General features: G+C 44.0%; 1 protein-coding gene across 1 annotated transcript; it reads left to right on the forward strand.

Moving 5' to 3' along the window:
* The first annotated feature begins 8,398 nt into the window (after positions 1 to 8,398).
* Positions 8,399 to 14,055, forward strand: nppcl (natriuretic peptide C-like). Its single transcript, XM_062992255.1, has 3 exons — positions 8,399 to 8,555; positions 11,453 to 11,605; positions 13,355 to 14,055. The coding sequence occupies exons 2-3, from the start codon at positions 11,510 to 11,512 to the stop codon at positions 13,652 to 13,654; spliced, it is 396 nt and encodes a 131-aa protein (XP_062848325.1). The 5' UTR covers positions 8,399 to 8,555; positions 11,453 to 11,509; the 3' UTR covers positions 13,655 to 14,055.

Here is a 14,055-nt window from a genome sequence, read left to right on the forward strand (position 1 = left end):
AGAAAACAAATCAAAGAAGTCCTGAATTTCATAATAAATATGCTTTAATATTGACAAAACCTTCCGCCAAAAACTAGTTCCACAACCAATATAAAGTTTAACACCACAAAGCAGAACATCCCAAGTTACAAAAACTCATTTCAGGGAGGTAAGAAGAACAAGAAGAAAAAGGCAAGAACCTCCGAAGGGAAAAAAAGAAATAAAAAACCTCTCGCACACACCAAAGGATTATGGGTGATAACAGAACTACTAGGAGCTGCTAACTGGCTTAACTAACTGTTCGCGTTACAAACACATTAATGTTCCCTACATAGTGCACTAGATTGTGTATCAGATCATGGATATATGTTCCATACATAGTGCACTAGATTGTGTATCAGATAACGCATTCATGTTCACTACATAGTGCACTAGATTGTGTATCAGATAACGCATTCATGTTCCCTACATAGTGCACTAGATTGTGTATCAGATAACGCATTCATGTTCCCTACATAGTGCACTAGATTGTGTATCAGATAACGCATTAATGTTCCCTACATAGTGCACTAGATTGTGTATCAGATAACGCATTAATGTTCCCTACATAGTGCACTAGATTGTGTATCAGATAACGCATTAATGTTCCCTACATAGTGCACTAGATTGTGTATCAGATAACGCATTAATGTTCCCTACATAGTGCACTAGATTGTGTATCAGATAACGCATTAATGTTCCCTACATAGTGCACTAGATTGTGTATCAGATAACGGATTTATGTTACCTACATAGTGCACTAGATTGTGTATCAGATAACGCATTAATGTTCCCTACATAGTGCACTAGATTGTGTATCAGATCATTGATTTATGTTCCCTACATAGTGCACTAAATTGTGTATCAGATCATGGATTTATGTTCCCTACATAGTGCACTAGATTGTGTATCAGATCATGGATTTATGTTCCCTACATAGTGCACTAGATAGTGAATTAGACAATTGGTTATGTTCCCTACACAGTGCGCTAGATGATTGTATATCAGATAACGGATTTATGTTCCCTACATAGTGCACTAGATTGTGTATCAGATAACGCATTAATGTTCACTACATAGTGCACTAGATTGTGTATCAGATAACACATTAATGTTCCCTACATAGTGCACTAGATTGTGTATCAGATCATGGATTTATGTTCCCTACATAGTGCACTAGATTGTGTATCAGATCATGGATTTATGTTCCCTACATAGTGCACTAGATAGTGAATTAGACAATTGGTTATGTTCCCTACACAGTGCGCTAGATGATTGTATATCAGATAACGGATTTATGTTCCCTACATAGTGCACTAGATTGTGTATCAGATAACGCATTAATGTTCACTACATAGTGCACTAGATTGTGTATCAGATAACGCATTAATGTTCCCTACACAGTGCGCTAGATGATTGTATATCAGATAACGGATTTATGTTCCCTACACAGTGCGCTAGATGATTGTATATCAGATAACGCATTAATGTTCACTACATAGTGCACTAGATTGTGTATCAGATAACGCATTTATGTTCCCTACACAGTGCGCTAGATGATTGTGTATCAGATAACGGATTTATGTTCCCTACACAGTGCACTAGATGATTGTGTATCAGATAACGGATTTATGTTCCCTACACAGTGCGCTAGATGATTGTATATCAGATAACGGATTTATGTTCCCTACACAGTGCGCTAGATGATTGTATATCAGATAACGGATTTATGTTCCCTACACAGTGCGCTAGATGATTGTATATCAGATAACGGATTTATGTTCCCTACACAGTGCACTAGATGATTGTATATCAGATAACGGATTTATGTTCTCTACACAGTGCGCTAGATGATTGTATATCAGATAACGGATTTATGTTCCCTACACAGTGCGCTAGATTGTGTATCAGATAACGCATTAATGTTCACTACATAGTGCACTAGATTGTGTATCAGATAACGCATTAATGTTCCCTACACAGTGCGCTAGATGATTGTATATCAGATAACGGATTAATGTTCTCTACACAGTGCGCTAGATGATTGTGTATCAGATAACGGATTTATGTTCCCTACACAGTGCACTAGATGATTGTATATCAGATAACGGATTTATGTTCCCTACACAGTGCACTAGATGATTGTGTATCAGATAACGCATTAATGTTCCCTACACAGTGCGCTAGATGATTGTGTATCAGATAACGGATTTATGTTCCCTACACAGTGCACTAGATGATTGTATATCAGATAACGGATTTATGTTCTCTACACAGTGCGCTAGATGATTGTATATCAGATAACGGATTTATGTTCCCTACACAGTGCGCTAGATGATTGTATATCAGATAACGGATTTATGTTCCCTACACAGTGCGCTAGATGATTGTGTATCAGATAACGGATTTATGTTCCCTACACAGTGCGCTAGATGATTGTGTATCAGATAACGGATTAATGTTCTCTACACAGTGCGCTAGATGATTGTATATCAGATAACGGATTTATGTTCCCTACACAGTGCGCTAGATGATTGTGTATCAGATAACGGATTTATGTTCCCTACACAGTGCACTAGATGATTGTGTATCAGATAACGGATTTATGTTCCCTACACAGTGCGCTAGATGATTGTGTATCAGATAACGGATTAATGTTCTCTACACAGTGCGCTAGATGATTGTATATCAGATAACGGATTTATGTTCCCTACACAGTGCGCTAGATGATTGTGTATCAGATAACGGATTTATGTTCCCTACACAGTGCGCTAGATGATTGTATATCAGATAACGGATTTATGTTCCCTACACAGTGCGCTAGATGATTGTATATCAGATAACGGATTTATGTTCCCTACACAGTGCACTAGATGATTGTATATCAGATAACGGATTTATGTTCTCTACACAGTGCGCTAGATGATTGTATATCAGATAACGGATTTATGTTCCCTACACAGTGCGCTAGATGATTGTATATCAGATAACGGATTTAAAACGCGATCGGGAATAAAGTCGGTGTCGCCTGCGTGCGCGTTTGTGTGCATGAAGCTCGTCGTTACTGGTAACGCGTCAGCGGAGTAATACAGTTGTGGTGTGAAAAGGCCGCGCTGTTATCACCAATATCAGCACGGTTAGAACGCTTCTCAACCAATCAGATTGTAAGGTCGGAACTAACTGTTGTATAATTATTAATAAACATCCATTCCTGCATTTCAGACCTGCAACACGTTCCAGTAAAAGTTGGGACGGTAAAGCATTTACCACTTTGTAATGTTGTTACCTTTTCACCACTTAAAAGATGTTTTGGCACCGAGGAGACCAAGTGATTTAGTGTTTCAGCTTTTATTTTGTCTCGTTCTTCCTGCAAACACGTCTTAAGATGTGTAACAGTACGGGGGGGTCGTCGTCGTTTCAAAATCCTCCACACGTTCTCTATTAGGGACAGGTCAGGACTGCAGGCAGGCCAGTCCAGTACCCGTACCCTCTTCTTCCGCAGCCACGCCTTTGTAATGTGTGCAGCAGGTGGATTTACATCGTCTTGTTGAAAAATACAAACTTTTTCTGATTTAGGGTTGTAATCTAGTGTTTTACGCCCCTTTTATACAACAGTTAGTTCCGACCTTACAATCTGATACACAATCTAGTGCACTATGTAGGGAACATTAATGTGTTTGTAACGCGAACAGTTAGCTTAGTAGCTCAGTTAGCAGCTCCTAAGAGTTCTGATATCACCCATAATCCTTTGGTGTGTGCATCCTTTGGTGATAACACACTCCCTCTCGTGTTCTATTGCTTAATTAAACAACATAAGAACTAAACTAAAGACGTGGAGCCTGGTGGACACCGGGGGTGGATCTTTACTCTGGAGCTGCGGTATTTTAACGGCGGGGTGGTGAAAGTGCCGGGGCCACAATGCTGATGATTATGTTTTGTCACAGCTCGGCTAGACAGGAGCGCTGACCTCTCCTGACCTCTCCAGACCTGTCTCGCTCTCGCCCGAAACTAAAAGCTCTTCACTTCAAAACTTCCTTCCTAACTTTGTGCTCTTCTGCCCTTCGCTGGGTCTCTTGTCGTCCACACGCACGCCGACGCTCGTGGACACCGCCGTCCCCGCCCACAGAGCCGGAGCTCACGTATACGGACCTTCCCTCGCTCTCTCCATGGCTCCGGGGTGGTGCTCTCGCCATCCCTTTACGTTTTATTCTTCACATCGTTCCTCTCGTCACCCACCCGTCCTCCCACACACACACACACACACACTCTCTCTCTTTTGTAATTTGCTCTCGCGCTCGCCGGAACGACGAGCCGAGAGAGCCGGAGAGGCCGATTACCCTTCCGCAGTCTTAGCGAGGGGTCTCGTGGTGTCCGGAAATGACCAAACTTTACCTCGGAATGAGAAACAAAAGCTCCAGCGGGGATTAAGTCTGTGCACGCGTGTGATAAAAGAAATTATTACAATAGTAAGATGATGAGGGAATGTCGGGGCGAGTTTCTCATTGTGCCGAGGGGATTCACTCGCCTGGCGCGGCCGCTCTGCCGAACGCTGATAAATTCGGCTTTGAAGACATTAAAGCGCGGCTAATGATGTTCCCGCGGCCGAGCGGAGGTACGGAAACGGCTAGAAGTGGCGGCAGCTGTACGCCGAGGGAGAGCGGGCCCCCGAGACGGGGTACACACCTATAAAAACACCAACCTGATCAAACAGCAGGTCCGCTCGCTCATCCCTGCGCCGCCAAGACGTGTGAATGCCGTCTTAAGAAATGCTGGCGTTCACATCCGTATTAAACCGCGACTGATTGCTACTGTAGATCATTCTTATCCGGCTTTAACGATTTGTGCCAGTGTTTGCCCGCTCCACATGTGCGTTGGCACTCTTCGGAGGCCGAGGGGGAGCTGCGAGCAGATGGCACTGGCAGACTGTTACTCTTCGGGAATGAAAAGAACGACAGAAAGGAGCAAAAAGCAGAAACAAAAGAGAGTGAGGGACGGGAAGGTGAAACGAGTGTACGCTTCTCACTTGTTGATTTTATATATACAGTGTATCACAAAAGTGAGTACACCCCTCACATTTCTGCAAATATTTTATTATATCTTTTCATGGGACAACACTATAGAAATAAAACTTGGATATAACTTAGAGTAGTCAGTGTACAACTTGTATAGCAGTGTAGATTTACTGTCTTCTGAAAATAACTCAACACACAGCCATTAATGTCTAAATGGCTGGCAACATAAGTGAGTACACCCCACAGTGAACATGTCCAAATTGTGCCCAAAGTGTCAATATTTTGTGTGACCATCATTATTATCCAGCACTGCCTTAACCCTCCTGGGCATGGAATTCACCAGAGCTGCACAGGTTGCTACTGGAATCCTCTTCCACTCCTCCATGATGACATCACGGAGCTGGTGGATGTTAGACACCTTGAACTCCACCTTCCACTTGAGGATGCGCCACAGGTGCTCAATTGGGTTTAGTCCATCACCTTTACCTTCAGCTTCCTCAGCAAGGCAGTTCTCATCTTGGAGGTTGTGTTTGGGGTCGTTATCCTGTAGGAAAACTGCCATGAGGCCCAGTTTTCGAAGGGAGGGGATCATGCTCTGTTTCAGAATGTCACAGTACATGTTGGAATTCATGTTTCCCGCAATGAACTGCAGCTCACCAGTGCCAGCAACACTCATGCAGCCCAAGACCATGATGCTACCACCACCATGCTTGACTGTAGGCAAGATACAGTTGTCTTGGTACTTCTCACCAGGGCGCCGCCACACATGCTGGACACCATCTGAGCCAAACAAGTTTATCTTGGTCTCGTCAGACCACAGGGCATTCCAGTAATCCATGTTCTTGGACTGCTTGTCTTCAGCAAACTGTTTGCGGGCTTTCTTGTGCGTCAGCTTCCTTCTGGGATGACGACCATGCAGACCGAGTTGATGCAGTGTGCGGCGTATGGTCTGAGCACTGACAGGCTGACCTCCCACGTCTTCAACCTCTGCAGCAATGCTGGCAGCACTCATGTGTCTATTTTTTAAAGCCAACCTCTGGATATGATGCCGAACACGTGGACTCAACTTCTTTGGTCGACCCTGGCGAAGCCTGTTCCGAGTGGAACCTGTCCTGGAAAACCGCTGTATGACCTTGGCCACCATGCTGTAGCTCAGTTTCAGGGTGTTAGCAATCTTCTTATAGCCCAGGCCATCTTTGTGGAGAGCAACAATTCTATTTCTCACATCCTCAGAGAGTTCTTTGCCATGAGGTGCCATGTTGAATATCCAGTGGTTAGTATGAGAGAATTGTACCCAAAACACCAAATTTAACAGCCCTGCTCCCCATTTACACCTGGGACCTTGACACATGACACCAGGGAGGGACAACGACACATTTGGGCACAATTTGGACATGTTCACTGTGGGGTGTACTCACTTATGTTGCCAGCTATTTAGACATTAATGGCTGTGTGTTGAGTTATTTTCAGAAGACAGTAAATCTACACTGCTATACAAGCTGTACACTGACTACTCTAAGTTATATCCAAGTTTCATGTCTATAGTGTTGTCCCATGAAAAGATATAATGAAATATTTGCAGAAATGTGAGGGGTGTACTCACTTTTGTGATACACTGTATATATACACCAATCAGCCATAACATTAAAACCACCTCCTTGTTTCTACACTCACTGTCCATTTTATCAGCTCCACTTACCATATAGAAGCACTTTGTAGTTCTACAATTACTGACTGTACTCTCACAGGACCCCCACAGGACCCCCACAGAGCAGGTATTATTTAGGTGGTGGATGATTCTCAGCACTGCAGTGACACTGACATGGTGGTGGTGTGTTAGTGTGTGTTGTGCTGGTATGAGTGGATCAGACACAGCAGTGCTGCTGGAGGTTTTAAACACCATGTCCACTCACTGTCCACTCTATTAGACTCTCCTACCTAGTCGGTCCACCTTGTAGATGTAAAGTCAGAGACGATCGCTCATCTATTGCTGCTGTTTGAGTCGCTCATCTTCTAGACCTTCATCAGTGGACACAGGACGCTGTCCACGGGGCGCTGTTGGCCGGATATTTTTGGTTGGTGGACGATTCTCAGTCCAGCAGTGACAGTGAGGTGTTTAAAAACTCCAGCAGCGCTGCTGTGTCTGATCCACTCATACCAGCACAACACACACTAACACACCACCACCATGTCAGTGTCACTGCAGTGCTGAGAATGATCCACCACCTAAATAATACCTGCTCTGTGGGGGGTCCTGACCATTGAAGAACAGCATGAAAGGGGGCTAACAAAGCATACCGCTTTGTTCAGCGCTCGTCATCAAGTGTGAATCTGAGCTGAATCTGCATTAGTGTGGAATAAGCGTCAGATTCAGTGTTACAGCTCCACATGTATCTGTGTTTATCTGGATTCTCCTCCCTGTTTCACTTTTAAACTTGTGTTACAGCTCCAGCTTCTGAGAAACTGTGAGAATCAGAATCAGCTTCTCCCAGAGTCTAAATAAAGCTTAACGTGGTTTAATGTAGTAAAAGAAGGACAGGAGCACTAAACTTCTCTTCATTATTACTGCTCACAAGTTCCTCCACTAATCACATTCCTCACTCATGTTAAGTTTTGTCACTTCTCATGTGAATGCGCCGGTACTGCGATATTCCAAGATCAAACATCTCCACCATTAAGAAGCATAATGAAACAATAAAGAAGTAAAACTAAAGTGCAGCTTTTATTGTATTTCAGTGTGTTTATATTATATTATGTGTTATTTTCAGTGTATACGTGTCAAAAACAACCTCATTATTTTACATCAGACTAAAATATAAGCAGTTCTACAGAACCATGGACACATTAACAGGTTTCCCAAACATCCTTATGGGAAAAAATACCTCAAAACTCAACGCCACTTCCAGAACCAACTGACGTCCAGTTTCAAAGTACGGCTGTATTACGTGCAAGAACTGAAGAGGCGCTGGGACCAGTTCAGCAGTTGGTGACCTGACTGGCAAACAGAGAAAAGTGAAGAGAGCGGTGATGTGTGCTTAAGGAATCAAAACAAGCACTGATGAGATCATTTCGGAAGGGGGGGGCACCGGGGTGCTGAATCTGCCCCGTTTGTTTAACCATGAGTCCAGTAAAGGGGGTCAAGATGCTCGTCTGAGGATGGTTGTGACATCACAAATTTGACTGGTAGAAAGAGTCACGATGACAGAGTGTGTGTGCACGATTCAGCCCACTGAAAGGGGTCCAGGGGGTCCAGTGGTGGGGTCCAGTGGGTGGGTACAGTCCATCTAGATCTCCTTTAATAGGACACACTATTGACACACACACACACACCGAGCCGACACTACAAATCACGTCGGGAGAAAGAGAGGAAGAGTAAAAGGAGGAGGAGGAGGAGGGAAGGATGCTCTTAGCAGGTACCGGATCCTGAGAGAGACGAGAACAAGAGAAGCAGACGGAGGACGAGGATGGAGCAGAGCTCTCGCTGAACCTTCAGCCACATCCACACGTACAGACGTTTAATATCAGGTGAGTAACACTGAGCTTTATCTTTTATACATGCTTTTATTCTTTATTAATGTTTATCTACAGCGTCTGTCTACAATAAAGGTGGTAAAATAAAATATCTGTAACTTTATCAACATTTGAATTGATTTTTAATCCTGTATTCAGTTCAGACTTTCTTGTTTTTAATTAATATATAATTCACCAAACGCCTTTTATATTTACTTTTGTGCTTTTCTTTATTTTAGTTTTTTTTTTTTTTCTATTTATTGATGCATTTTCTCGCAATTTATCGTAGTCGATCTGTCCTCCGCTGCTGTGGATCCCTGATTGCACTCGAGGTGAGTATATTCCTTCTCACGCAGCCCTTAACGGAACCCTTTTTCGCCTCTCTATCTGCTAATCAGGGTCCTCACACAGCGTTTGAAGACCCCGCCCACCTAGTCCGGCCATCCCGCCCTAGCAGAGACGTGTCTGCTGCGGGCACTGCCGGTTATACCAGCTAGATGGCGCCACCCGGGAGCCCAAATACAAATTTTAAGACCTTTAAAGTGATCTAGAATGTTTTAATGAAGACAAAATCTGTAGCACTCGGATTCTATTTGGACATCAGTGGGTAGCACTGTCACCTCATAGCAAGAAGGTCCTGGGTTTGATTCCCAGGTGGAGTTTGCATGTTCTCCCCGTGTCTGTGTGGGTTTCCTCCCACAGTACAGAGACGTGCAGTCCGGTTAACTGGGTGTGTGTGTGATTGCTTTGTGATGGGCTGGTGACCTGACCGGGGTGTTTCCTACCTTTCGCCTGGTGAATTGTACCCACCGCGACCCTGACCAGGATTAAATGGTAGTAAGGAATGATTGAATGATGTTTTCAATCAGTCATAATCACCTGTATATAAAAGATCTTATATATAATAAAGTAGAATTATTTATTCTGATATTATTATTTATGTGAGGAGGCTCGTGGGTTCTGAGTTCAGCTCTTGATTAGGATCAGCGGATTTTCCGTAACTACTGGGATTTAATCCCACCTAAAGTCTGAACCAGAACGGCGGCTCTACGTGTGTCTGTTTGTTTATTTGAATTTTAACGTCATGTTTTACACTTCGGTTCCATTCATGACAGAGACGGTAGTTACTCATTACACAAGATTCACCAGTTTTTTGGACTGTGGAAGGAAACCCACACAGACACGGGGAGAACATGCAAACTCTGCACAGAAAGGACCCGGACCGCCCCACCTGGGGATCGAACCCAGGACCTTCTTGCTGTGAGGCGACAGTGATACCCACCGAGCCACCGTGCCGCCCTACGATAATAATATACAACCAAGTGTACAATTTAGAAATCCATCATTTCCTTTTGCTCAATAATCTATCTGATTATAATGATGCTGTAAGTGCTTACTGCTTCATCCTGGTCAGGGCGACACGGTGGCTTGGTGGGTAGCACTGTCGCCTCACAGCAAGAAGGTCCTGGGTTTGATTCCCAGGTACAGTTTGCATGTTCTCCCCGTGTCTGCGTGAGTTTCCTCCGGGAACTCCGTGAGGTGAACCGAAGATACAAAGTTGTGTAATGAGTAAGTACTGTTTCTGTCATGAATGGAACTGAAGTGTAAAACATGACGTTAAGATCAGCTGTTCTGGTTCAGTGAGGACCCTGATTAGCACATAGAGAGGCGAAAAAGGGTTCCGCAAAGGGCTGCACACGGGTCAAAGGGGGCGTGGGTGGTGATATACCCACCTCGACTGCAATCAGGGATCCACCAGCAGCGGAGGACAGACTGAGTACGATACATTTCCTGTCTGAGCCCTGAAATCTGTGGCCGCATCATGATATGGGCAAACCGTAGCCTAGTGATTAAGGTACTGGACTAGTAATCAGAAGGTCACTGGTTCAAGCCCCACCACTGCCAGGTTGCTGCTGTTGGGCCCTTGAGCAAGGCCCTTAACTCTCAATTACTCAGATTGTATACTGTCACAGTACTGTAAGTCGCTTTGGATAAAGGCGTCTGCTAAATGCTGAAAATGTAAATGATGTACATGGGGTCGGACACGCCCCCCCCCCCCCCAATATTGCGTTCTTTGTAGTCGAATGTTTGGATCTGTCAGCGTTTCCATCACTTGTTGATATGGTAGGATTGTTTTAAAATGGTTCGTTTACCCAACACACACACACACACACACACACACACTCGTAGATTTGGTCCTGGTTACATTTAAAAGCGGACGCCTTTATCCAAAGCGGCCTACAGTAGTGACAGTATACAGTCTGAGCAATTGAGGGGGTGAAGGTGTCAACAGCAGCAACCTGGCAGTGGTGGGGCTTGAACCAGCGACCTTCTGATTACTAGTCCGGTACCCTTACCGCTAGACTACAGCTGCCCAATCCCCATTGGTCCCCCCAATGTTTAAGAACGATCGTCTTGGTTTAAATGGGTTGAGTTGTCAGTAATGGGCCGTTGTAGCCTAGTGGTTACGATACTGGACCAGTAATCAGAAGGTTGTCGGTTCAAGCCAGGTTGCCACTGTTGGGCCCTTGAGCAAATCCCTTAACCCTCAATTGCTCAGATTGTATACTGTAACTGTACTATAAGTCGCTTTGGATAAAAGCATCCACTAAATGCCGAGATGTTCATGTAATGATGGTCTAAAAACAGTAGAGACATAAGATTCCTCATATATACAAGAGAACTGCACTGCTCTAGTATATTATAGTAGAACTACTTTTTTATTTTAGCTGGTTTTAGTGCTTGTAGGTCGTATTTGAGTTTAGTTTTGAAGGACCACGGTGTCCCAGAGTGGTCAGTAACACACTTGATACCTGTAACATGTGTTAGCTAGTGTTTGTACCTGTATCTGTAATAAATGTAGAGTTGATTTGTGTACGTTATTCTGATGTGTGTGTGTTCTATTCCACTAGGTGTGTACTGCTCTGTGTGTTTAGACTGTGTGTGTGTGTGTGTGTATCTGCTACACGATGCTGTGCTGTGCTGTTCTGGCGGTGCTGCTCATCCTGGCCCCGCTGGGTCCCGCTTACAGTCGGAGTCTGCGCACCCCCGACCGCGCCATGCAGGTACGTTCACTCACTCATCACGCCGGGGCACGAGATGTTGGAGACATGTAATAAATACTTAGAGTCAGAATAAATAGAGTACACACACATACACATGACGTTACTACAAACAGCTTCCTTAATTCGTATCTATCAAGCCATTCATTCATCTGGATGGATTAATTGATGAGTGGATAGATGGATGGATGAGTGGATGAATGAATAAGTGAATGGCTGGATCAATAAAATGATAGGTGGATGTATGAATTAATGAATGGCTGGATAGACCGATGGATAAATGAATAGCTAGCTGAATGGATGAGTGGATAAACTGATGTGTGTGTGTGGATGAGTGGATGGATGGATTAATTGATGAGTGGATGAATGAATAAGTAAATGGCTGAATGGGTCAATAAATAGATAAGTGGATGTATGAATGAATGAATGGCTGGATAGATGAATAAATGAATAATTGGTGGATAAATGAATAGCTAGCTGAATGGATGACTGGCTGAATGGTTGGCTGGCTGAATGGATGGCTGGCTGAATGGTTGGCTGGCTGAATGGATGGCTGGCTGAATGGTTGGCTGGTTGGATCTATGGATGAGTGGATGAGTGGATGGATGAGTGGATGAATGAATAAGTAAATTGCTAGATTGATAAATTGGCTGGATAGATGGATGAATAGACGAATAGCTAGCTGAATGGATGAATAGATGGATGGATGGATGAGTGGATGGATAGATAAACTGATAGGTGGATGGATGAATGAATGAATGGCTGGATAGATGGATGGATACATGAATAACTAGCTGAATGGATAAGTGGATGGATGGATGGATGGATGGATGGATGAATTGATGGATGGAGCAATGAGTGGATGAATGAATAAGTGAATGGCTGGATCTATAAATCGATAGGTCAATGGATGGATAAATGGCTAAATGGATGACTTGATAGGTGAATTGGTGGATGGATAAATGGATAAATAAATGGCTGACTGAATGGATGAATGGATCGATTAATAAATGAATGGCTGAATGAAAAAACTGATGGATGGATGAATGGATAAATTGATGGATGGATGGATGTATTGATGAATGGATCAATGGATGGATAAATGAGTGGATAAATAAGTAAGTGAATGGTTGGATGGATCAATTGATAGGTAGAGGTATGGATGGATGGCTGAATAGATGGATGAATAAATGAATAGCTAGCTGAACAGATGAGTGGATGGGTGGATGAATAGATGGATGGATGGATGGGTGGATGAATAGATAGGTGGATGGATGAATTGATGGATGGATGAGTGGATGAATGAATAAGTGACTGGCTGGATGAATGAATTGATAGGTGGATGAATGGATGGCTGGCTGAACAGATGAGTGGATGGGTGGATGAATAGATGGATGGATGGGTGGATGAATAGATAGGTGGATGGATGAATTGATGGATGGATGGGTGGATGAATGGATAAGTGACTGGCTGGATGAATGAATTGATAGGTAGATGAATGGATGGCTGGCTGAACGGATGAGTGGATGGGTGGATGAATAGATGGATGGATGGGTGGATGAATAGATAGGTGGATGGATGAATTGATGGATGGATGAGTGGATGAATGAATAAGTGACTGGCTGGATGAATGAATTGATAGGTAGATGAATGGATGGCTGGCTGAACGGATGAGTGAATGGATGGATGAATTGATGGATGGATGGGTGGATGAATGAATAAATACAGTTTCATTTCTCCTCCACTCTGAAGGTCATTGGTCAGATGCTGGAGCGCTACAACGACATCCTGGCACTAGACGACATCGCCAACCTCACCGACGACCAATCGGAGGAGCCGGGGCAGGCGTCTAGCGCCGGGTTAAGACCCGCAGAGAACCCCAAGTGGATCGACATCCCCGAGCAGAACGAAAACTCCTGGGTCCGGATCCTCAAGGGGGTTCTGGCCAATCAGAAGCGAGCCCTGTCGGATCGCTCCCGGAGGGGCTGGAACCGCGGCTGCTTCGGCCTGAAACTGGATCGGATCGGATCTATGAGCGGCCTGGGCTGCTAGTGACTGAGAGAGAGAGACGGGTGACTTCTGTTCCACAGGGTTCAGGCGAGACGATGGATCTAGACTAGTGTTCACGTTTACCACGCCTGTGTGATGTGATGTACTGTAATGAACTGGGTTTACTGGTTTACTGGTTCTGTAGCATCGTAGCTCTGTTTCCACCGTGACTGTAGAGAGTGAGAGTCGTGTTTGGTTGTGTTCTTGTATTTCTACAGAATTTTACGTGTATTAGATTAAAATAAAACCGTCTGATTATATTTTACTGTCATATCCACTGGAGTTAAAGTAAACTGTACGAGGCTGTCGGTGTTTTTGCAGGTTTGCATGCTTTAGAAGGAAAACTAACGTGGTTCACATAAATGTTTGTGTATATTTGGCATGAATAAACCTTCTGAAAATCA

This window comes from Trichomycterus rosablanca, chromosome 3 (genome assembly GCF_030014385.1).
Source record: "Trichomycterus rosablanca isolate fTriRos1 chromosome 3, fTriRos1.hap1, whole genome shotgun sequence".
Classification (NCBI taxonomy): Eukaryota; Metazoa; Chordata; class Actinopteri; order Siluriformes; family Trichomycteridae; genus Trichomycterus; species Trichomycterus rosablanca.